Here is a 26,093-nt window from a genome sequence, read left to right as displayed (position 1 = left end):
AATAGAGTTGAATCTCATCTTATATCCTATCCGAACCACTGATAAACATGTTCCACGCTCAACCCGACCCACAACGGATCGGCAGGTTGGGTGCGAACAGCTACTAATTTCATGTGTATTATTTCTTTAATAACCGACTTTTATAACTTTCACGGACTGGCATTAATAAACCTCTAAAGGTGTGTTTAGATGAAATATTCTTAAATTTTAGTATATTTTAAATATAAAAAAATTAAATGATGTAGTTAAATTTCCTTTCATTTCAAAATGTTTTGTTTGGTTGAGTTAATTATATTGAGCACCGCTAGGGGGCTAGCAGTTTTCTAACTTTTGGGTCAGCAAACAACCAGCATTAGTAATTTTATACCTCAAACAAAATAAAGCCCAAATGTATATAGAGAGCGTGTACTCATGCTCCTTTACCACGCTCTCTTCTTCTTTCCCAAAATTTTACACAGTCTCTCCTCTACACTCTTGCGCGCCATCATTGTTGCTCTCAACGCTGGAGGACGCTCAACACGAATCAGCATTCTTGAGCTCGCTGTCCATCCCAAGTAGCATCTCCAATAGCAGCGGCGTTACTCTCTGCAACAGCATCTCTCAGCTCTCTATCCATTCTTCTTCGTTTCTAGTAATGCGTGATGCTTCTGCAAGATTAATCTGAAGGTTAATGAGTTTTGATTTTTGTTCATTTATTGCTTTCTTCAACTCTTACCTTCTTGCTGTCCATCAATCTGTATCCATTCAAAACATGCAACGAGAAATTCATAATGGCACCCAAAAATATTACTCAATGTTTCCTCTCTATTCATGAAAAATCTTTAAGTACTCTATAATAAAATTTCTTTTGATTTTGATTTTGATTTTGATTTTGATTTTGATTCATCATATCTAGTTTATGAAACTTAGGTACTTTTAATTTATAAATCTATGAAAAAATTCATTAAGTTATTATCTCAGTTGTTAGTAGAGGTTTGTTGTGGTAGAGCTTTGGAAATTGAAGCTGAAGTTTAACATGATAAGACGCAACAACACCATTTTTATGAGTAGATTGCCCACCACCTGTTTGAGAAATTACCGCAATGCCACAAGCAAATGCAAAAGAACCTGTCCCTCCAACAACCCTTAACTCTTTTCTTCTTCTACCTTTATTATTACTTTTCTGGGGTGATACTTTTTATTTAGCCTGAACACTTAATAGTAATAGTGTACTAACAACTGAGATAATAACTTAATGAATTTTTTTAAAGATTTATAAATTAAAAGTTCCAGCAATATTACTATTATGATTCATCTGCATTCAATGTCATGTGTTTTTTATATGTATTTGTGTTAATAATATGTTTCTTAATAATATGCGGTGATTATTTGAAATGGAAAAAGATCCAGATATTAAGATGCCCCGAAGAAGTACAAATACAAAGAAATCTGAAACAGGAACTAGAAGGAAAATGCAGCAAAAAACTCTTGAAGAACTAGAATCTCGGGTATGCACCCATTTCTTCCGTAACATTGCACACCTTTCTGCTGAGATAGTTCCTAACATCTTTTTCCATTAAGTTTATCTTAGAGAAACCCCCCGCTTCACCCACCAATACTTGATATGTTTTGCTTGGTCTCACACCTGCTTCATTATTCCTCTCAATGACTCGACACATGTGCATAGTCATCACTCTATTACATGTCAACAGTTTTGCCATCTCTGGATCACAAGGATGTGAATGATCCAAACACACCTTCGATATAATCCAAAGACCTTCCTTATTCAACCTAATAGAAATCCTTGCGAGGAAATTGTAGTTGGTTCTAAGGTTGGTCTTTTCTATTGGGAAAACTCTAGACTTGCGTTTCCCCTCCCTATTGCAAGTGATCATTTGATTCTTAGAAACCTTATCTTTACCAACTCTTCGGGTAAACCTTATCTTAGTAACAAAACCAACGAGCTTGGCATAATTCTGATAAAATTGATTTGCATCTTCAATGGTTCCAAAACACATGCCAACCTTGGGCACATCCTGTAAAAAAGTTAGCATACATCAGATAGTAAATCAAAATCTCATTAAAGTAGGTGCAAACTATGTTAAGTCATGTGTGCAAAATCTCATTAAACTGGGTGCAAACTGTGATGAGTACGTAAGGTGTGCAAAATCTCATTAAAGTGGGTGCAAACTGTCTAATTCATGTGTGCAAAAAATAACTATATTGGATGCAAACTGTGCTGAGTAAAATGTACAAAATCTTATTAAAGTAGGTGCAAAATGTCTGATTCATGTGTGCAAAATTACAAAGGTAGTCCCCTGTTTAATGTTCATACAATATTATAATGTTCTCTAACTACTAACTATTTGTAAAGTTAGAATACAACTTTTTGTCAAAAAAATAGCATACCTTTTTGAATCCCATAACTACTCATCATGAGTCATAAGATCATAAGAAACATGTCATACTACTAAGTACTAAATATTAATCTCTTTCCTTCTCTCTCTCTCTCTCTCTCTCTCTCTCTCTCTCTCTCTCTCTCTCTCTCTCTCTCTCTCTCTCTCTCTCTCTCTCTCTCTCTCTCTCTCTCTCTCTCTCTCTATATATATATATATATATATATATATATATATATATATATATATATATATATATATCCAGATATTTGTTTGTTCATCCCTCTATTGATTGCACTTTTTTACTTTAGTTACTTTTAGGCTTTTATGGAACTAACTGTACAAAAGAGAATGCAAAACAGGACCCTACAACAACAGACCGCATTTGAATGCATCATAAACCCAACCAAAACAAAACAACTACATAAAACACAACACTACCTATTAACTAGCTTAGCCTCACTTTCCTAACCCTTGGAAATTATGTAGCTCCAACCCCAAGAAAATCATAGAACATGTTTACTGTTATAGAACAATTACAAATTTGATGCTTCTACTTCTACTTCAGGTTCTTAGCATCTAAGGTTAGATTAGTTTCATTGAGCATGCATATTGTCTTAGCAAGAATAGAGGAACACCTTTGAATGAGGGCAGAGCTTAAATGAAGGGCCACAGCCAAAAAATAAGGAAAGGGTTTTGGGTGGAGAATTTGTACATATCTAAAAGTTTTACATGGAAATAGCAAAATAAGAAAACCATTACTCCTAAACCCAAATATCTGAAAATTGAAAGTTGAGTTGAAAGTCCAAAAAGCACATTTCTTATTGCTAATTATTAAGAACAAATAGTGGATATGTATATGAGAAGCATGCAACAATTCACAGAATCCTTAGCAAGAATGAAGCTACCTATGGAAATTGACAAATCTGAAAGAAAAGATCAAGATTGTGGTGATGTGATTCAAAATCATGAAAGAAGCAATAATAACAACATCATATCAGAAATTGATGATGTTAGTAATAATAGTAAGAAGAAAAAAGATGGATCAAGAGTGTTTTATGGTAGCAGGGCATTTTTCTAAAACCATTATTCATTACTCAGAAACAACAAACAAGAAGCACTAACATTTTTTATATTTTCTGTCTTAGTCATTTCATCAAACAGTTGGTTTGCGTTAATTGTGAATTGTTGCATTATGAAAATCAAAAGCGAATAAGGTATAATTTAGATTCTGTACATTCAATTTAAACTCTATTATGAAAGACAAAAACAGCATGCTTTGCAAGCTCAGAAATTCATAATCATAATCATCATTGTGTTCGTTGATGCACTATGAAAATCATTACAAAAATCATGAAATTAGAAGAGGGAGAAATTGCTTACTTCAATATTCTGTTCTTCTAACACTAATTCCATCATTGACATGGAGCGAGAGAGTGAAATTCTGAGTTGTTCTGCAGCTGAGAAGGAATGGGCGACAGAGAAGAAAATTTATCCAAGAGTAAAAGGTGAAGCTTCAAGCTTTGTCAATGAAACTGCGATCATAGAAGAGCGTATCCGGCTAGTTCCTTGGAGAGGAGCGTGAGAGAAAGTCGTTTGTGATAGCGTGAGAGAAAGCCGTTTGTGATAGCGCGTGAGACAGTCCTAGTATAAAAACGCATGCTGGCTGAATGATGGTTAGATCTTGATATAAAAACTCTCAGGGACCAGCAAATATATCAAGATCTAACCATCATTCAGCTAGCATGCATTTTTATACTAGGACTATCTCACGCGCTATCACAAACGGCTTTCTCTCACGCTCCTCTCCAAGGAACTAGCCGGATACGCTCTTCTACGATCGCAGTTTCATTGACAAAGCTTGAAGCTTCACCTTTTACTCTTGGATAAAATTTTCTTCTCTGTCGCCCATTCCTTCTTAATTGCAGAACAACTCAGAATTTCACTCTCTCGCTGCATGTCAATGATGGAATTAGTGTTAGAAGAACAGAATATTGAAGTAAGCAATTTCTCCCTCTTCTAATTTCATGATTTTTGTAATGATTTTTATAGTGCATCAACGAACACAATGATGATTATGATTATGAATTTCTGAGCTCGCAAAGCATGCTATTTTTGTTTTTCATAATAGAGTTTAAATTGAATGTACAGAATTCAAATTATACCTTATTCGCTTTTGATTTTCATAATGCAACAATCCACAATTAACGCAAACTAACTGTTTGATGAAATGAGTAAGACAGAAAATATAAAAAATATTAGTGTTTCTTGTTTGTTGTTTCTGAGTAATGAATAATGGTTTTAGAAAAATGCCTTGCTACCATAAAACACTCTTGATCCATCTTTTTTCTTCGTACTATTATTACTAACATCATCAATTTCTGATATGATGTTGTTATTATTGCTGCTTTCATGATTTTGAATCACATCACCACAATCTTGATCTTTTCTTTCAGATTTGTCAATTTCCATAGGTAGCTTCATTCTTGCTAAGGATTCTGTGAATTGTTGCATGCTTCTCATATACATATCCACTATTTGTTCTTAATAATTAGTAATAAGAAACGTGATTTTTGGACTTTCGACTCAACTTTCAATTTTCAGATATTTGGATCTAGGAGTCATGATTTTCTTATTTTGCTATTTTCATGTAAAACTTTCAAATATGTACAAATTCTCCACCCAAAACCCTTTCCTTATTTTTTGGTTGTGGCCCTTCATTTAAGGCTCTACCCTCTATTCAAAGGTGTTCCTCTATTCTTGCTAAGACAAGATGCATGCTCAATGAAACTGATCTAACCTTAGCTGCTAAGAACCTGAAGTAGAAGTAGAAGCATCAAATTTGTAATTGTTCTATAACAGTAAACATGTTCTATGATTTTATTGGGGTTGGAGCTACATAATTTCCAAGGGTTAGGAAAGTGAGGCTAAGCTAGTTAATAGGTAGTGTTATGTTTTATGTAGTTGTTTTGTTTTGGTTGGGTTTGTGATGCATTCAAATGCGGTCTGTTGTTGTAGGGTCCTGTTTTGCATTCTCTTCTGTACAGTTAGTTCCATAAAAGCCTAAAAGTAACTAAAGTAAAAAAGTGCAATCAATAGAGGGATGAACAAACAAATATCTGGAGATATATATATATATATATATATATAGAGAGAGAGAGAGAGAGAGAGAGAGAGAAGGAAAGAGATTAATATTTAGTACTTAGTAGTATGACATGTTTCTTATGATCTTATGACTCATGATGAGTAGTTATGGGATTCAAAAAGGTATGCTATTTTTTTGACAAAAAGTTGTATTCTAACTTTACAAACTAGTTAGCAGTTAGACATTATAATATTGTATGAACATTAAACAGCAGTTAGACATTATAATATTGTATGAACATTAAACAGGGGACTATCTTTGTAATTTTGCACACATGAATCAAACATTTTGCACCTACTTTAATAAGATTTTGTACATTTTACTCAGCACGGTTTGCATCCAATATAATTATTTTTGCACACATGAATCAGATAGTTTGCACCCACTTTAATGAGATTTTGCACACATGACTTAACATAGTTTGTACCTACTTTAATGAGATTTTGATTTACTATCTGATGTATGCTAACTTTTTTACAGGATGTGCCCAAGGTTGGCATGTGTTTTGGAACCATTGAAGATGCAAATCAATTTTATTAGAATTATGCCAAGCGCGTTGGTTTTGTTACTAAGATAAGGTTTACCCGAAGAGTTGGTAAAAATAAGGTTCCTAAGAATCAAATGATCACTTGCAATAGGGAAGGAAACGCAAGTCTAGAGTTTCCCCAATAGAAAAGACCAACCTTAGAACCAACTACAATTGCCCCGCAAGGATTTCTATTAGGTTGAATAAGGAAGGTCTTTCAATTATATCGAAGGTGTGTTTGGATCATTCACATCCTTGTGATCCAGAGATGGCAAAATTGTTGACACGTAATAGGAAGATGACTATGCACATGTGTCGAGTCATTGAGAGGAATGATGAAGCAGGTGTGAGAACAAGCAAAACATATCAAGTATTGGTGGGTGAAGCGGGGTTTCTCTAAGATAAACTTAATGGAAAAAGATGTTAGGAACTATCTCAGCAGAAAGGTACGCAATATTACGGAAGAAATGGGTGCATACCCGAGATTCTAGTTCTTCAAAAGTTTTTTGCTGCATTTTTCTTCTAATTCCTGTTTCAGATTTCTTTGAATTTGTACTTCTTCGGGGCATCTTAATATCTGGATCTTTTTCCATTTCAAATAATCACTGCATATTATTAAGAAACATATTATTAACACAAACACATATAAAAAACACATGACATTGAATGCAGATGAATCATAATAGTAATATTGCTGGAACTTTTAATTTATAAATCTTTTGAAAAAATTCAAGTTATTATCTCAGTTGTTAGTACACTATTACTATTAAGTGTTTAGGCTAAAGAAAAAGTATCACCCCAGAAAGTAATAATAAAGGTAGAAGAAGAAAAGAGTTAAGGGTTATTGGAGGGACGGATTTTTTTGCATTTGCTCGTGGTATTGCGGTAATTTCTCAAACAGGTGGTGGGCAATTTACTCATGAAAATGGTGTTGCTAAGATAATAACTTAATGAATTTTTTCATAGATTTATAAATTAAAAGTACCTAAGTTTCATAAACTAGATATGATTAATCAAAATCAAAATCAAAAGAAATTGTATTATAGAGTACTTAAAGATTTTTCATAAATAGAGAGGAAACATTGAGTAATATTTTTGGGTACCATTATGAATTTCTCGTTGCATGTTTTGAATGGATACAAATTGATGGACAGCAAGAAGGTAAGAGTTGAAGAAAGCAATAAATGAACAAAAATCAAAACTCATTAACCTTCAGATTAATTTTGCAGAAGCATCACGTATTACTAGAAACGAAGAAGAATGGATAGAGAGCTGAGAGATGCTGTTGCAGAGAGTAACGCCGCTGCTATTGGAGACGCTACTTGGGATGGACAGCGAGCTCAAAAATGCCGATTCGTGTTGAGCGTGCTCCAGTATTGAGAGCAACAAAGATGGCGCGCAAGAGTGTAGAGGAGAGACTGTGTAAAATTTTGGGGAAGAAGAAGAGAGCATGGTAAAGGAGTGTGAGTACACGCTCTTTATATGTATTTGGGCTTTATTTTGTTTGAGGTATAAAATTACTAATGCTGGTTGTTTGCTGGCCCGAAAGTTAGAAAACTGCTGGCCCTTAGCGGTGCTCTTACTTTTATTACATAAGATCTTTTTAAAAAAAATAACTAAAAAAAAAATCTTTTTTAAAAGCTCACCCAAATAAACCCTTATTCCATCCAAACACTCTAAAATTTAAAATTTTCTTGTGGGATCATTCATCATCAAAATTCTCATGGATTATTCTATTTTTATTATATATCTTCTAATAAAATTTATAATCTCTAACATTTGAATTCAATTTTTTTTAGTGTAAAAGGATAAATTAATAGATACATTATTAGTTCTTTTAATACATCAATTACTTATTATTGTACTAAGGTACTAAGATGCACATACAAATATAATTATGTTTACTCATCATAGCTAGTAAGATAACCTATAAGCTACTTAGTGTTTTTTTTAAACTATCAAAATAGTATCCAAAAATTTCGCATTAACAAAAGTAATCCAAAAGATATAAACGACACTCTTTAAAAGATTTTAAAATACAATAAAATAATTAAATATTAAATATATATTAAAAAAACTATAGAAATCAAATTTGATGCAATTTTTTCAACTTTAAAATTTGGTAATTTTATATTAAGTAAATTTACTTTTTAAAAAAATTGTGAATGACCAAGTATTTTGAAAAATAAAAAAATCTAAAGATTAAATTTGTTATGATTTTTTGTGTGCATATTCAAATGTCACCACAAAGATTTAAATCAAATAGATATATTGTCTATTAAATACAAAAGTATTTTTTGCCACTTACAAAAAAATAATATTTATTAATTATTTTTATCGCATTTTTAAACTATTGAAAAACTTTATTGTCGTTCAAATATTTAATGATTAAAAACTTTCTGATACTATTTTAATTAACAATTTTTTATTTTGAAAAATAACATGCATTATTGAAGCTACTAAGGGAACGTAATGAAAGTTAGCAATGAATTGAACCAAATTACTAAATCAAGTATTTGTTCCTTCTTTTTTCAACATATTAATGAGATTATTTAAAAAAAATAAAAATAAATAAAAGATATTTACCAATAATTGATGTGCGAACATTGGTATATTTTGAATAAAATGTTATTTGAAAGACAAATTACGAAACTTGGTTGATTCAAGTAATTCAACTTTTATTCTCTTAACGAAAGGAAAAAAAATAGTATTGGAATTCGGAAAAATATTAGATCAACTCTACTGTAACCAAATGACATGAATCCAATAAATCCTGAAAATTGGTGATGTGAAAATAAATTGTGTACAGGGGGTTATAGTTTTAACTTTTAAGTTCTTGTTATTATCATCTTAAGTGTTACGCTTAAGTTTGGCTAAAAAATATTATCCTTATTGATGGGGGAAAAAGTTGATTTAAGTTTCATGAGAACATTAGAAACAGTTCCTTTCTACAAACGGCTTCTAGTAAAATATCACAATATAGTCTTCATTCATCTTTCTATAAAGCAAATCTAATATTTCTTCTATGAATTGGTTCCAACTTCTTATAAATAGAAATTTAACTAACCATTTTTCCTTATTGACCATTAAACTAAGAATACCCAAAGACACCAAAAAATAAGGCGCAGTGATTCTTTCATGAACAGCTAATGCATAGAATCAAAGAGAATCATGTGAAATCAAAGCATTACATTACATTAGAACCCCATCACTCATTTTCAAAGCAAAATACAAGTGAAAGAAAATCCTATAGTACTCTCATTTGTTACAAATCCTAGCTGTAGGCATGGTGACACAGATTGGTGCATAGGCTTTCTTGGCTTCTGGGGTGCCACGTTTTGGTTCATCAGCCACAGCCATGCCAGCAACAGAGCAAACAGCAGCTGCAGCTGCAGCAAACATCATGTTCCTCCTTCCATTGTTGTTGCTTCCTTCCTTGTCCTCATAACTTACCTTAACCATTTTTTCACCTTCAACTGCTTTGGCAGCACTTGCTACAACCACCCTCCTCGGGGTTGCCACCGGAGACCGGTTGCTGAGGGCTGAGCTGCCAAGGAATGATGCTGTCATGGTGACTGATGATGCCATTGCTGCAACGTTAACCTGAGCTCTGAAGTCTGAACTAGTTAGTAGCTTCTCTACCCGGCAAGTAGTTAAGTTAGATCATAAAAGAAATATATGGAATGTAAGTCATAAAGAAGGAACTAGTTGGGACATCCACAATCTTATCTAGTTTATGAGTGTGTCCAATAGATTATTGCCACGTTGAATAATTGATCCTTTGGAAACATGTGGCCTTGAGAAGTTTAGTGTTATGAAATGCTGACTAGGACTTCGGAGGATCAGAAAAATGAGGATTGTATTAGCTTTCAAATTTATATCCCCCTCCCCTTCCCTCTTCTTTTTCTTTGTCTCTTTTTTATTTTTTCCAAAGGAAAGGGGTTTGAGCTTCTTATCTGATATAAACTACAAGTAAATATGAACCACCCAACATTATATTTAAACACCCCCTAAAAGATTCCACAACTAAAGCAAACCCCACAAGGAGGAGGAGGCATGGATTACATTTCAAAATCAATTGCTTACAAATAGATAACTAATGAATTTATCTTGTATTAAGCTGTTCTGTTGAATGATACTATCATTTTCATTTCACAAAGATGGGGAAAGATGGTAACTACTAGAACTTGGGTTTGGGAACTACATGCAAGCCTAAGCGCATAAAACGATCTCTTCTTCTCTTGTTCTGTAAGGAGGAGGCAGTAAACTATCTATGTTGGCAAAAAGATCACCACGGCCAGGCGGTGGTTCCACAGCAGACGAATCCAATACCAAGTCAGGAATTGCTACAAGGGTTTCTTCAAAAAATGATTCAATTGTCTGGATAGCACAAGAATTCTGTTAGCATATGAAACAATTAATACAAAAACTGAAGATATTAAGGAATGGATGTAACCCAAGATCTTAGTAATCCAATTAGAGAAGCATACAAGAATTTCTCCTTTGATTAACTATTTAAGTACTTTATATACAGAAGACACATTTCGTTGGGCATCAACTTTACCGTGCAACTTCGGAAAGCAGCATCTGCTTTGCGCTTCCAAAGTCCATTTCCAGGTGCTGAATGGAAAAGATTGAGCAAAGGCTGCAGTAACAGAATAGATTATATCAATATAATAGCAGTAAATTGCTGGTGAAAATGTGCATGTCATATATAGCTTTGTAAATGAAATGGAAGAAAAGAAAAAAAATCTTAAAACAAAACAGAAACCCTTCAATGAGAACAGGTAAATGGTTGAAACTTGAAAGTAGGAAATTGACAAATTAGGAAACTAACTGACAGAGTTACATATCCCCCTCACCTTCACAATATCTCGCACAGTTGGCTTGTGCCCATATTTTCCCAACACAGAATCTCCATAGACTTGATATTTTTTGAGTACCTTAATTATATGAGAAATAAGCAATTAAAGGGAAAAATAATGGGAAACTCAGTAATGTGAAAAGGTAACTATCAAAGTTGGAGAGGATGTAGCAGTGGAAAGCCAAAAATTCTGTAAATGAACCTGACGACGTGTGAGACCACTGCGTGGTGCACCATAAATTGCAGTATCAACATGTCCCAAAATATGCCATGGACTGGTATGATTATCAACAATGTTATTCAAGCCACCATGTATCAATGTACATTAGCAACAACAAGAAGGTTCAACCAAGAAAACATTTCGAGAAATATACAACATTTTCTATTGTTTCACATAACAGTTTAAGCTTTTAGAATGGATTTCTTTTTCCTCTTTTTATAAAAAAGCAGCATCTTGTTTGTTTGAGTTATCAAGAAAGCCAAACACGGAAATATAAAATATTTGTTTATAAGACATACTTATTGTATGCTGCACGTCCAAGCATAACACCATGAGCACCAGCTTCTCGAGCTGCATTGACCTACAATCAAAATCCCCATAAAACAGGTAAAGGCCCTGAACAGTATGTATATGCTTTAAGAGAATGGAGTACTGGAAAATTCCTTTAAATACTTAGGAATATGAGTCAATAAACAAAGACTGATCAGCATGACAAGAGTTCACCTCATCAATACCAGAAATGCCACCATTGATTGTAAATGTTAAGTCAGGAAAATCACGTAAGAGGCCATAAAAATATTCATATCTGCATTAGAGAGCATGAAAGATCATTGGTGACCCAATATATAATATGATTGCAAAAGTCAATTTCTACTAGAACTTACTTTAGTGGAGGAATATTCCGATTTTCAGCTGGGCTAATGCCATTGAGCAATGCCTTCCTTGAGTGAATTATGAAATGCTTAGTGGGAGAGAAAGACGAAACATTGTAAATGAAATCACCTGCAAAAAAAAAGTATGTTAAATATTTTATTGAATGAATTATAACTAAAATCTAAATACCATCACTAGCAGTGTATAATAGAGATCCATTTAACTTTAGGACAACGGTATTTGAGCATATTTAAGAATACTAGAAATTTGCAAAATAACAGGGATTAAAAGAAGCAATTGCTGAATTGGCGGTGCTCAAACTGCTATATGCTATATTATAACTATCACATTATTTGATCCATGTACATAATCCCACTTATTGAGAAAAGGTTTTGTTGTTGTCACTGTTGGTCTTGTTCAATTGCGTTATAATGATTAAGAAAATGGGTAGAAGAAATAAAAAATAATATTGATTTCAGATTGGCATAAGTTATCATCATTAACAAATGGGTGAAGAAACAAAAAATAATACTGATTTCAGATTGGCACAAGTGACAAGGAAAGGTTTTATAAGTTTGTTCTCTAATCTATTCTCAATTGAAGATGCACAAATCTACTAAGGGGTTAGCAACCCAACTCAACCCCATTGTTACTATAGCAATCATGATTTCATTTGCAATACTTCCTACCACCTCTTGGCATGTCACAACTGGCTTCTTCAACTCATAATTTTGATTTAATGGTAACAAGAAACAGCAGCAATTTGAGATATTAAGCAGTGAGCATCATGTACCAAATCCACTGGATATCCCCTTTTTAATTACTTTATGAATGCAAGATATTGAACACTATTCGAGCATATTTTTAGCTGCAAAAGCTCTTGAAATATATCATAAACTAACATATATCAGGTTTACTCGAACCCAATTCATAAAATCCTAATCTTATAGTTTTTCAACTATAATAGCAAGAAGAATCTTACATAGCTGATCATAGGAATCATGATCATCCACTCCAATGCGACATTTGACACTAACAGGTACATTTGTGTTGGCAGCAATTGCCGACATAGCTTCAGCAACAAACTTTCCTTGAATAAATTAGATTTCAATATCAAAGTGAATTGATGGTGAAGATTTGTATATTGATTCTGTTTGGATCTCATATTTAATTAACAGTCATTTTCTAACCTTTGGGTCAAGCATAAGGCTCACGCCAAAGCATCCATGTCCAGCTACCCTTGGACTAGGGCATCCACAGCTGGTCATTAAAATTAAAATTAAACAACAAAAAGGGAGGGTCTCCATCAGAGATGTTGGCATAAATCAGTGAAACTTTTAAGTGAGATTTAAGGTGAAAGGAAAATATACGAACTTTAAATTGATCTCATCATAGCAATAAGCATTAGCAAGTTCAGTTGCTTTTGCCAAATTTTCTATATACCCTCCGATTTGAAGCACAATGGGATGCTGATCTGGAGAATATGCCAAGAACCTGTCCTGAGCAGAATAGAAATAGAAATAAAACATAAAATGTAATCATTAGTTGTTCAGTAGCAATTCATACAGAAGTGATAACGTTGCATATCATCCCAACGATTTTGGCTCTACACAAATACATACACCCAGCATTAAGAGATAAGCAGTCAACTTCTAAGCTAAATTTTAATCACTACTAGTTAGGCAATATATTTTACCACAGAAAACTCAGACAACAAAGTGACATTACACAAATTGCAACCATGACATTAGTCTTATAGCACCAGAGCTCCTGGTCTTTTTTGTTTTCTTTTAATGAGTAGAGTTTTCTTTACAGTTACCAGGTTGTCCTTTTGATGAACAATCGTTTCAGCTGCAATCATCTCAGTGTAGAGCCAAGCATGCTTCGATATGAGGCGTGCTAGAGTCCTATAGTGATTATCCGTCCAATCCATCATTGGAGCAACACTGAAATAGTTCAATTCAACCAACAAAAAAGCAATACACAAAAACAAATCAGGTCAATAAAATCAGCATACAAATAGCTAGCACAACCAGATAGCTGAAAATGCAGAAACCATGGTACCAACCTAAACCAAGGTGGAAGATACTGTTTTGCAACCACCCCATTTTTTCCATTTGATTGTTCTCTCCAACAAGAAGCAGAAAACAACCTTGAACTTCGCAAATTCCCACGATATATGCTACCAACTATTGGGAATCTGAAACTTTTTGCAAAGACATTTGAGCCTATGGGAGCAAATGAAACTCCCAAGGAGTACCCTGCAAACTTCATCATCCCTTTTCACAAACAAACCATAGCCCCGGTTGGTGTCTCTGGCACCTGTCCGTGAAAACAAAACAAAACACCTCTTACGTGGTATTTAATTGAACTTGTACGGTAACAATTGCACTTAACCAAGGTAATCAAACTCAAGAGTTCACACAAACTCGTATTAGCTCAGGTTAAATTAAATCGCAAAACTCAACTATTAGAGTGTTAACCTCAATTTGGGGACCTAAACCAGTAGTAGTTAACTTGGGCTGGCCGTTAACTTGATAATCTTGCAGTTAAGTGGAGAAAAATAAGCAGAGTCATTTTATCGAACACTAGATATGCGTAACATAGTTGTATGGAACAATATGCCAGGAGAAGCACGCAGAAAGAGGAGAAAATTTACACAGATTCTGCCTTGCCTTTCAAGGAATGAGCTCGGAATAGTGTCTTCTGTGACTCTCTTTGTAAGCTTATCCGCGAGTTTGTTTATTGGAAACTTTCAAGACTTCAGGTGTACTTGTACCCTCCTTCCTCTTTGGCTTTTCAGAAGGAAAAACATAAATCTAAACAAAAAATTGTTACACAATATTTTTTTTGGACTGAACATAACAAAAAAAAAATCTAAGATAAAGAGTAGCACTCCTCTCTAATAATAATAATAATGTCTAAAGGTGTGTTTAGAAAATCCGTTAGAAGGAAAGAAGCACGTTTAAATTTCTTAAAAACTTCAACTTTTGGTTTAGCAAATTTTTTTCTCATCAAGGCAGAAGTAATTTTGCTGCCAAAATCATGTTTACTAGAAGCAACTATTTTTAACTTCTGCATTTTCTTAACGGGCTTTTAGCCATAGATACTAACCATTTATTTATATTTTACCAACTTTATCCTTTATATATGTTATTGTATTATTTATAAAATTCTTATTATTTCTATTTATATGAGCTCTATTTTTTTATTATTTATTATTTATATTTTTTTCAACTGTTTGTTTGACATTATACACTTTTATAATTGTGATTTTTGTATATTATGTTTGTTATTATCTTTTTATAATATGATTTATTGATTTTATTAGGTAAAGTAAATTAAATAAAAAATTAACTATAAATAATAATAATAGTAAAAAATTATAACATACTAAAAAAAGAGTACTAAAAATACTAAAAATATATTATATAAAAAGATCATCAAGAACTTTCAGATTTGTTTCAATCACTATAAAGTAAATATTTAATTTTTTTTATTATTTTCAGTACTCTCTTTTATAATTGTAATTCTCGTATACTATGTTTAGTGTAATTTTTTATAATATAGATTATGATTCTATTAAAAAAGATAAATTAAATAAAAAATTAATCATAAATAATAATAAAATTATAAACGTTGGATTCTAAATTAATATTAAGAATAAGATTATTGAGAGTACTAAAATAAGAGTATCATGTAAAAAAATACTAAAGTAACATTTAATATTTAAAAAATGTAACATATTTGATTAAATATTCTTATATATATATATAATTTATTTTTTTATTCTTATATATATATATAATTTATATTTTTATTTTTGGCAAGTCCTAAAACAATGGTGCCAATGAGTAATAGCTCAAATGACATAATCTCCCCATACTCAATTAAGAGGTTGCGGGTTCGAGTCTCATATCTTTGGTAAAAAAAAGTCCTAAAACAATGGTTGTCCTCTAGAGCAAGATAACATTTCTGACAAAAATCAGAAGTGGCAAGACCTCTTTGAAACCGGTAACTAGCTGTGAAAACTCCGTTGTTGAGGCAAAGTCAGAGCAGACACTTTATCTTCTCCGATATTCTCAATTGCCAAAGCCAAAGCCAATTTTCATTATCATTCCAGCCAAATTTCTTCTTCAATAGCCATTCATACCCACTTTTAGTCGAGTAGGTGAGAGTATTTGAGTTTGTTCAAAACCAACCTGTTTTATCTCCTGCCAGCTTGATAGGATCAAAGAGTATCAAATCAAGTTCAACATCTTCTAGAATCATTGTGCAAAGAATATCCCATCGCCAATGTTTGGTGTCAGACCTTCTAGCTTCAAATGAGAATCAGAAATGTGCATAAAAGAAACCAAAGGAGCTAGCGTTCCACATGGTCGCCAAGCATGATACTAAAAGGATTGAGACATCCTGCCTGTACACCAATCAAAACCATCACGAAACTTTTCTATTGTCTTATAAATCGCTCGCCGAGTGCTTGAAACATTATTAAAAAAATTGGGTGAAAAGCAAGAACTCTCAGGTAAATATTTTGCCAACATAATTCTTACCCAAAGCTTATCTTTATTATGCAGTAATTGCCAAACAAGCTTTCCTAATAAAGCAAAATTTACACATTGGGTATCTCTAATTCCCAAGCCTCCATATTTTCTTGAAGTGAAAATTTTGCTCCACTTGACCAAATTTAAGCAACGCTCCCCCACCTTTTCCTTCCACAAGAATTGTCTAAACACAGAATCAATCTTTTGACAAATTGAAATAGGAAAAATAGTCACTTGCATTTGATAAATAGGAAGAGAAGAAGCAACAGATTTAATTAAGCAAAGCCTGCCTGCTCTGTTAAGGAGCCGACCTTTCCAACTAGCCAGCCTATTCTTGATCTTCTCTAAAGAGTCCGAAAAAATAGACCTAGCAGCTCGATGATGATTAAGGTTCACCCCCAAGTATTTGCCTAGGTCACTAGTAAAAGAAATATGAGAAACACCAGACAACATTTCCTTCTTTCTATTAGAGATATTTTTAGAACAAATAGCTTTAGATTTTTCAATGTTAACCTTCATACTTGAAGCTTTGCAGAATAACTCCAAGGTGTGCACAACATTCTGAATTAGATTTTTTTTCGCTTTACAAAAAAGGAGGAGGTCATCTGCAAATATCAAGTGAGAAACTCTAGGTCCCCCTCTAAAAACAGCCACACCATCCCAAATACCCTCGTCAACTTGTTTGCAAATGAAGCACGCCAATCTCTCCATGCACAAAATAAATAAATAAGGAGAAATTGGATCTCCTTGCCTGAGCCCTCTGCGAGGTTGGAAGCTGTCCAATCTATTCCCATTCCAAAGGATGGAAAGATTTGAGACCTGAATACAATTCATTACAAGTCGAATAATTAGAGAAGGAAAGCCAAAAGATTCAAGAGTGTGCTCAAGAAAATTCCAATCAACTCTATCATAAGCCTTTTATAAATCAATCTTAAAAGTCATAGCTCCTTTTCTAGACTTTTTCCACTTAAGAAAGTGAAGAACTTCTTGAGCGACAATAATATTATCAGGCGCTCCTCTACCATGAATAAACCCTCCCTGAGTTGGGCTAACAATCTCATCTAAAAATGGTCGTAATCTATTAACCAGCACTTTAGTCACAAGCTTATAAATTACATTACAAAGGCTTATTGGTCAAAAATTCTTCAATCTAGTTGGAGGGTCGCACTTAGGGATAAGAACAATAAAAGTTTCCAACAAAGAATGGCTTAACGTCTCCCCTAAAAATACTTTCTAAACAGTACGCCACACCTCATGACCCACCACATCCCAATATTCCTTGAAGAAAAAAACTTGAAAACCATCCGGCCCAAGAATTTTGAACGAGCTCATATTATCTAGAGCTTCTTTAACCTCCAATATTGTTACTGGTTTAGACAAATTATCACAAACATCTTGGCTAAGAGATGGCATAGGAATTTCTCCCATGCAATTAACCCCCAACAGGCTCAGTAGAGCAAAAAATATTTTTGAAGAAATGAACAATCTCTCTTTGCAAAACTTCGGGATCATCAGACCAGGACCATCACTGACCAGCAACCCATGTACCTTGTTAGATTTTCTTCTAAGGATGGTTTGCATATGGAAAAAGCTAGTATTTCTATCATCGTACCGAACCCATTGATCTCTTGACTTTTGGTACCAAAGCAATTTTTCTGGGCCAAAACTAGATTATACTCAGCTCTCAATTCTTCCTCTTTATGCTTCAAAATCGGATCATCGTCAGCTTTCATTTTCCGTTGAATACAATTCAAATAAGCCTCTAATTCCCTCTTTTTAATAAAAATATTGCCGAAGACCGTAGAGTTGAATTCCAACGAAGCTTCTTGAACCCCCAACAACTTCCTATGGATGCCAAAGTCTGTACTATCCCAAGATTTTTGAACAATAGCCTTGTAATCATGATGCATTGCCCATGCCGCTTGGAATCTAAAAGGCCAGTTTTCTTTCTTGATAGGAACTCCTTGACATCGGATAAGCAGGGGACAATGATCAGAGTGAGAACGGTTGAGAACTTCAATAAAAGCTTTTGGAAAAAAAGGCGCCATTATCTCTTTGCAATTTCTTTGTTTCCTTGAACTTTACGGAACCAAGTAAACCGTCTTCCAGAGATTGTCAGATCAAAAGACCACAAGAATCTAGAGTACTTGCAAAGATACTACTGCGATTCGAATAGAAATTACCCCTCTTCACCTCATGAACACTCAAAATATCATTAAAATCCCCAACCACTACCCATGGGTCCTAAATGCACAAATTAATATCAAGCAGATGACTCCATAATTCTACTATATTAGTGGCTTGAGGGCTGCCATAAACTGTACTGCAGATCCATCTTCTCCCACCACCATCAATTTCCAAAGTTACACATTGATTCATAGCCCAAAGAATTTTACAAGAAAATTTTAAATTAGTAGAGAGGAACCAAATTCTTCCCTTGTGTCCAATAGCATCTACAATCCCTACAGGATAATAGCCTAATCTCCCCCAAAATTCTTTCATAGTTTCAAACCCAATATGAGTTTCTACTAAAATAAAAAAAGTTGGTTGAAATTTTCGTACCAACTCTTTACAGTGCACCCAAGACATCTTATTTGACGCCCCCTTACATTCCAACTAATAATATTTAAATGGTCACAATCCAAAAAAATAAATTAAATAATTGAAATGTTTAATCATCCTACCTCACGTTGATGAACCCCTGTCTCCAAGTGTCTTCTCTTGGACTTGCGCCGCAGAACCATCATTCCTTCTGTTGAAGTTGGTTCTCCAAGTTTGTTATTGCACTAGCTTTATCAATCTCTTTTTGTACTCGAGAATCTATTGACAATACTTTAGTATGTGAGTTTTGAAGCGAAATAGGACGCTGCTTTTTGTGCCCTGTTTTAAAAAAGGGAGTACTCTGATCCTTGAAAACCACCTGAGTTGTTCCCAAAGAGCCAAGTGTGGATGGAAGATCCTTCTTTTTCTTAGGCCCCACCTTTGTATTTGATGAGGATCCAGCATGCATGTTATTAGACCCAAAAGAAAATTTCTTATTCACCAAATTAGAGCATATTGCTACATTGGCTTTTTTTGGCACCACTTTTGGGCCTTTACCCACTTTTTTCTTGCCTTTTCTACTAACTGTAACACATTCACCCTCTTTTGCATGAGTATCCCTATCCATGCGTGATTCTTGCATATTATCATGCACAAGATTCGCTGCTCCATGCTTCTCCATAATTGGAATTGATTTGACATTAATTCCAAATTCAGAAGTTGAATTTTGATTTCTTACTGGGATTTGACTACCTTCCACCGTTTTCTCGTTATTATCCACCGGAAATAATGACGTCAAATTTTTCTCCTTCACCGTGCTTTCCTTCCTAATGCCATTGTTGTTCTCTTTCGCACATTCTCTTGTTACGGAAATAGTTAATGTTTAAACCTGTGATTTTTATCCAAACTATGGTAGACCCAAAAGTGTTTTCACAAGATCTGAATGAAGAACTCCAAGGTTTAACCGCAACATAACTACCAGTAATCATCCACGGTCCTCCAAGGAGACCTTTTTCTTTATCCTCCAAGAGATCAAATTTGACTAAGAAATAGCCAAAACCAAAACCGACATCTAGTACCTCATGTCCTCCTTTGGTTCTCCACACACTTTTAAGCCTGTATGTGATCGCCGTATAGCTAAAATTTTTTTTTCAAGAACTTTGATCACGATGGCATCTTTGTAGGGCTCTGCTAATATCTCTTTTGCTTCTTCAGTGAACGTCTCAGTTGGTATCTTCGAATCGCCTTACTTACTAACTACTGTAGCCATCTTATCCCCATAAAGAGAGAATCAGTAACCTCCAAAACTCTCCTTGCCGAGGCATCAACAACTTTATGTTTGAATGATATCCGCTGACTTTGAGTCTTGTTACTGTCTCTTTTAATCCCCTCCTTTTCACCCGATGCATGCCCCTCTCCGCTCTCTCCATTATTGCTTCCGCCGGCATGGCCGGCTAGCTCGCTATGTGCCACCCTCGATATGAAAAGAAATATATTAAAATTCATATGAAGAGAGTTAAATACTTTAAAAAGTAAATATGGTAGCCAAATTGGTGTAATTCAACAAGATAATTGGATGAAGGGAAGACCCCTTTTTTGGTAAAAATGTTCGCATATCAGATTATATAGTTAAAATTTTGATTCGATCCATACTAAATTTATTGAATTAGATCCTATAGTCATACGTTTTATACTTGGATTGGGTATTGGATTCATCGGCTAAATAAAATAATATATTAAAAATTTTTATTTTTCTAAAAAAAGTAAATAAACTTATTTTTTCATTTTTTTACATGTTTACTCTTATTAAACTAACTTTTTAAATAACAAAAATAAAATAATACAATATATATGAATAATAATTATTAATTTAAATAAAATATAAATACAACATATATATTATTTATTTATTATTTTGTATGGACATACAAATTAGATCCGTAGATATATATGGGATATATGTGATCCGGTCTGATCCGATTAGAGTACGAATCGAATTTGTTTCGATCTGATCGTCTTGTAGATCGAGTCATATTTGCAAATTGTGGCTCAAATATAGATAAATACCATAAATTTATGAATATAATCTGATCTATGAGCATCTCTATTTTTTAGGTTAAATAATTTGTAGTCACTAAAGATTTTTATTAAAAAAATCACTGTTAATGAAGTAGCTGTTTCTTTTTAAATGGAGATAATGAGCAAACAATAAAGTAATATTTTAATAATATTTGAATTAAGATAGTGAAATTTATAGTAAAAATTAAGTTTAATTATTTTGCTAATTTTTATCATTTTATTAAATTTTTAATTATGTCTTTATAATTTTAAAGTTTGTAATTCTGTCATTATATCAAATAAAAATTTATAATAATTCTAAAATATTTGTTTTTATAGTATTTTATAATTTATTTTACATCAAATATAAAAACGATTATTTTAAAAAAAATATTTATTATTTGGCTAAAAAATAATTTTAAAAAATAGAAAAATAAAATAAATAAGACAAAGAGAAAATGCAAATAATGAGCCCGAGAGAAATAAAAAAAATATATTAAAGATAGTTGTTCTTATCCAGGCCCAAGACAATAAGGCTTAAATCTGCATTTTTCAATACGCAGAACCAACCAAGATCCTTTATGACCAACCTAGTCTAATAAGCTGAGCAAAAAATTCAAGCGGGTCCAATATCCTAGGAAACTTGGTATGGATCCGATCTCGGACTCCATGACCTGAGGTTCTACCGAACTTGAGGATCGAGTAAGAAACTCTCTTATAATTACTGACTATGCTAAGTTATTCATATTTTGGGGAGATAATTGTCCATCATCAACGCAACCAAACAATACCAAGTTATTTTATAAATATTCACATGTCTCAGGTAAATTTTAGTCTAAGTTACATTTACTCAACTCACATACCTATTGACTTAGATATTGGAATCTTTTGTAGGTATTTCTTAACTGCTATTCTAAAAGGATTCACAAGTCAATCTAGAATTAAGCATTGATTGCATGAATATGCTTGTTACCATTTTCATTATCAATAATTAGACCTTGAACCCTTTTTATTGCATAGTCTCCAGAAGTATGGGACAAAGATGCTTATGCTGTGAAGAAGTTTTAGATGAGAAAGTATCAAGTTAATTAGTTTCAATTTGTCTTATCACAATATTATTATTTTTAATGAAAATTCATTTGGTCCTAACTTGGAAGAAGAGTGAGCATTTTTATATTGAGAAAGAAATTTTTTTTTTGTCCATACAACATTTTTGTTTTTCTAGAATGTGAGCTTTTCAGTGGTGGGCCTTGCCCCTTGTCCAAAAAATAGTTTTGAACCATCTCTCTTTCCTTTTTGAGAAATAGTGACCTATTTAACCCCATGCATAACGTCCTTGTTTATTTCCTCATGCACACTCATAGGTGCCATATTTGAATTGATGTTATTCTTAGAATCAGTTCATTGATTCTTACCAAATTCGAAAAGATTCGTATTTTGAACTTCCTTCGTTGCACCTTTGGCTTTCGTCGCACTTGCAGTTATGATCTCGTCAGCTATCGTCACATGTGGTGGAAGAAACGCCTCTATTAGAGAGTTCTTTTCTTTCACTATATCTGTACATTTTGGATTTTTTTTGCAATTTGTCTGCACATAGTCATAGCAGTTGCAATTGTCACAAATAAGATCTAAATTTCATATTCAATACTTTTTTCTCAAAATATTAAATGTATGATATATATATATATATATATATATATATATATATATATATATATATATATATATATATATATATATATATATATATATATATATATATATATATATATATATACTATAGTTTTATCAAACCTTGTCCTTTGTTCAAAGGAAGAGTCTTGCACCATTTTTTTCTTTTTATGTGAGAAACACCTATTCAAATCATTGGCATTATTAATCATAATTATCAAAATCGAATCGGTAATCAACCTGGTCAAATTACTGAGTCACTGGATTATTAGCTCAACCGATGGGTTACAGGTCAAATCATTAATCTAGTAATAATTAAATAAATATATAAAATTATAATAAATTAAAATATTAAAATAAATGAATGCAAAATTTATTATTGAATATCTAAGTGATAAAAATAATATTTCATATCACTCAAATTTAATAATTTAAATAAATTCATTTTTTATAAAATAAATATAGATGATAATATAATAATTTAAAATTAGTCAAAGTAATAAATATATTTCACTAAAAATAAAAGTTTATGGATTTAAATTTTGAAGTTAATGAAAGAATTTTTAAGAATTATATAATTAAAAGGCTAACATAGAAATATGTTGACCAAAAAGAAATAAAATGGGAAAGAATATGTATAAAATTATTCGCATAGTGCACAATAAGAGCTATAGTAGATTGGCAGCATAGGTGTAGATATAAATTCTTGTTGATTCTTACCAAATTTGAAAAGATTCAAATTTTGAACTTTCTTCATTGCACTCATTCCCTCGGTCACATGTGGTGGATGGAGCGCCTCTACTAAAGAGTTCTTTTCTTTTACCATATCTGCACCTTTTGGGCTCTTTTTACAATCTGCCTACATATAACCATAACAAATCATAACAATTATAATTGCCTATTCTTCTCATTCTCCTTCTTATTCTTATTCATTAAGCGACGTTGTTTTGGACCCTCGAATTCTTCCTCTACCACCGCCACCGTTGCCACCTCCATCGCCGTTTCTACCTATTGATCCTTCTACGGGGGTGCTTATTCCACCCCTGCAACTTTTTTCTTTCAACTATTCTCTCATCTTCTCAATGGATCACCAGAGGTCTATGTCTCTTCTTCAGTTTATGGTTGATGAAGGACTTGTTCCTTTTATGGAAGAGGAATAGTGAAGGAAGAATACTATTCAGAAGCTCAAACAGATTGTGTTAATATGGATCAAACAGGTCGCTGTACAACGGTGATTACCAAAGCATCAAATTGCAGCTACATCTACCACAACATTGAAGCTTTGTGTGTTGCTCATTCCTTTGCAACCCTTTCGAAAGACTTCTTTGTTGTTTTGCACGACATGCTTAAAGGTAGGCCAGAAGTGTCAGAGCTTTACTGTGTCAAGAGTGCAAAAGTCCCTTTGATGCGATTCAAAGTCGATGGAATTTCCATTGATGTTTCATATGCTTGCTTGAAAGTACTATATGTTCCTGAGAGTGTTGACATACTATACCTATCCTTCTTGAGGAATATTGATGACACCAGCTAGAAAAGCTTGTTTGGTGTACGAGCAAATAAACGCATCTTTTAGATAGTACCAAATGTTGAGAAATTTCAAGCTATGATACAGTGCCTTAAATTATGGCACATTACACGATTACTTGGGAGGAGTCCATTTGGCAATTCTTGCAGCTTATGTTTGTCAACGGCATCCTAATGTCTTCATAAATGCTTTGATTATGAACTTTTTCCGAATGTTTGCATTTTAGTCATAGCCTACGCTAGTGATGTTACAGGAAGGAATGTTCCTAAAACAACTAGAGAACATGAAAATGCGATCTTTCATGTCTATTTTGCTGCCATCTTGCCCTTATGAATTTTGCCATTCAAATATAACTAAAAGCACTTTCTACCACATCAGGGCCGAGATTGTACGTGGATACAATATGACAAGGGACATTTTGAAGCCAGATTTCACATGGGACAATATATTTGAGCTTTTTCCATACTCAATAAAGTATTCCAAATTTGCCAAGATTTACCTCTATAATACCAATCAATGTTTGCTTGGGGACTGGTTGGTTGGGTCAAGTCCCGCTTCTGCAGTCTTTTCGTCATTCTTGAGGGAACCAGGGTTTTTGTGATCCTAACCCTACGGAGTACACTGACCCTGACAAAAGCGATCCAAATATGTTATCAGAGCTCTATGTCCGAAAGGTCAAGAGTTCGATCCTTGGTGAGTCCCAAAAGTGAAAAAATAGCATAAGGCAAATAAAGAAGAAAAGAATGCCTATATGAAAAACATGCAAATCCAAAAGAGGCTCTTAGTTGAGGGGGAGTGTTAGAGATATAACCACTAATATTGCCTTCTCCTATCAGTTTAAGCTTGTCTAAGGTACAACTCCCATATGTTGATATTTTTGGAATTAATTTCCAATATATGATTTCCTAGCGTGTTCACTAGTTCTGTTGGACTACTGTGGGCATATGTGTGTTGACTAGTAAACTACGTAGCTGACTGTTGACTGGTTTGTATTGGTTTGTTTCCTTAAATGGTCAAAATACTAGTTCGAAATCGTTCAGAATATAATATGAACAAAATACTAATTTGAGTCCTTGTTTATTCCCTCATGCTTCTTGAGAGAATATAGGATTTTTGTGATCCTAACCGTACGGAGTACACTGACCTCGACAAAAGTGATCCTAACATGGTATCAGAGCTCTATGTGCAAAAGGTCAAAAGTTCGATCTTTGGTGAGTCCTAAAAGTGAGAAATTAGCATAAGACAAATAAAGAAGAAAATAATGGCTATACAAAAATCAAGCAAACCTAAAAGAGGCTCTTGTTTGAGGGAGAGTGTTAGAGATATAACCATTAATGTTGTCTTCTCCTATCAACTTAAGCTTGTCTAAGGTTCAACTCTCATGTGCTGTTATTTTTGGAATTAATTTCGAAAATTGGGTTTCCTATCGTGTTCACTAGTTTTGTTGGACTACCCTGAGCATACGAGTGTTGATTGGTTGACTGCGTAGCTAACTGTTGACCGATTCGTATTGGTTTGTTTCCTTAAACGGTCAAAATACTAATTCGGATCGGTTCAGAATCTTATATGATCAAAATACTAATTCGAGTGTTTACAACTATGTCATTTAATTGTCTCCATGCATAACGCCTTATTTATTACTCATGCACGCTCATAGGCGCCATATATGGATTGACGTTATTCTTAGAATCAACTTGTTGATTCTTACCAAATTTGAAAATATTCAAATTTGAACTTCCTTCATTGCACATGTGGTGGATGGAGCACTTCTACTAAAGAGTTCTTTGCTTTTACCATATATCCACTTTTTGGGCTCTTCTTACAATCTGCCTACACATTACCATAACAATTATAATTGTCTATTCTTCTCCTTTTTCTCCTTATCCTTCTTATTCTTATTCATTAAGCGGCATCATTTTGGACCCTCCTATTCATCTTCTGATGCCGCTACTGCCATCTCCACCGCTATT

General features: G+C 33.4%; 2 protein-coding genes and 1 pseudogene across 18 annotated transcripts; 1 reads left to right on the top strand and 2 right to left on the bottom strand.

Annotated features, from left to right (window-relative positions):
• Positions 1 to 9,180: 9,180 nt before the first annotated feature.
• Positions 9,181 to 14,670, bottom strand: LOC112737354 (uncharacterized). Of its 17 annotated transcripts, none has more exons than XM_072213157.1 (14): positions 14,460 to 14,620; positions 14,268 to 14,326; positions 13,853 to 14,106; positions 13,604 to 13,730; positions 13,159 to 13,283; positions 12,975 to 13,044; positions 12,767 to 12,869; positions 11,796 to 11,913; positions 11,635 to 11,716; positions 11,430 to 11,491; positions 11,113 to 11,185; positions 10,909 to 10,989; positions 10,611 to 10,691; positions 9,181 to 10,444 (listed from the first exon to the last, which is right to left on the bottom strand). In XM_072213157.1, the coding sequence occupies exons 3-14, from the start codon at positions 14,059 to 14,061 to the stop codon at positions 10,259 to 10,261; spliced, it is 1,317 nt and encodes a 438-aa protein (XP_072069258.1). In that variant the 5' UTR covers positions 14,062 to 14,106; positions 14,268 to 14,326; positions 14,460 to 14,620; the 3' UTR covers positions 9,181 to 10,258. The 17 variants fall into 17 exon arrangements, with proteins under 17 accessions (XP_072069258.1, XP_072069265.1, XP_029147291.1 ...); XM_072213164.1 differs by having other exon boundaries at positions 9,181 to 10,426; positions 14,268 to 14,317; positions 14,444 to 14,567; XM_029291458.2 differs by having other exon boundaries at positions 14,253 to 14,317; positions 14,444 to 14,556.
• On the bottom strand, positions 9,305 to 9,634 carry LOC112737355 (photosystem II 5 kDa protein, chloroplastic). The gene has a single exon (XM_025787222.2). The coding sequence runs from the start codon at positions 9,632 to 9,634 to the stop codon at positions 9,305 to 9,307; it is 330 nt and encodes a 109-aa protein (XP_025643007.1).
• Positions 14,671 to 23,680: 9,010 nt separating the features above from the next.
• Positions 23,681 to 24,833, top strand: LOC112732714 (nuclear poly(A) polymerase 3-like; annotated as a pseudogene).
• Positions 24,834 to 26,093: the final 1,260 nt, after the last annotated feature.

The sequence above is a fragment of the Arachis hypogaea genome, chromosome 13 (genome assembly GCF_003086295.3).
Source record: "Arachis hypogaea cultivar Tifrunner chromosome 13, arahy.Tifrunner.gnm2.J5K5, whole genome shotgun sequence".
Classification (NCBI taxonomy): Eukaryota; Viridiplantae; Streptophyta; class Magnoliopsida; order Fabales; family Fabaceae; genus Arachis; species Arachis hypogaea.
This window is presented reverse-complemented; position numbering and strand designations above follow the sequence as displayed.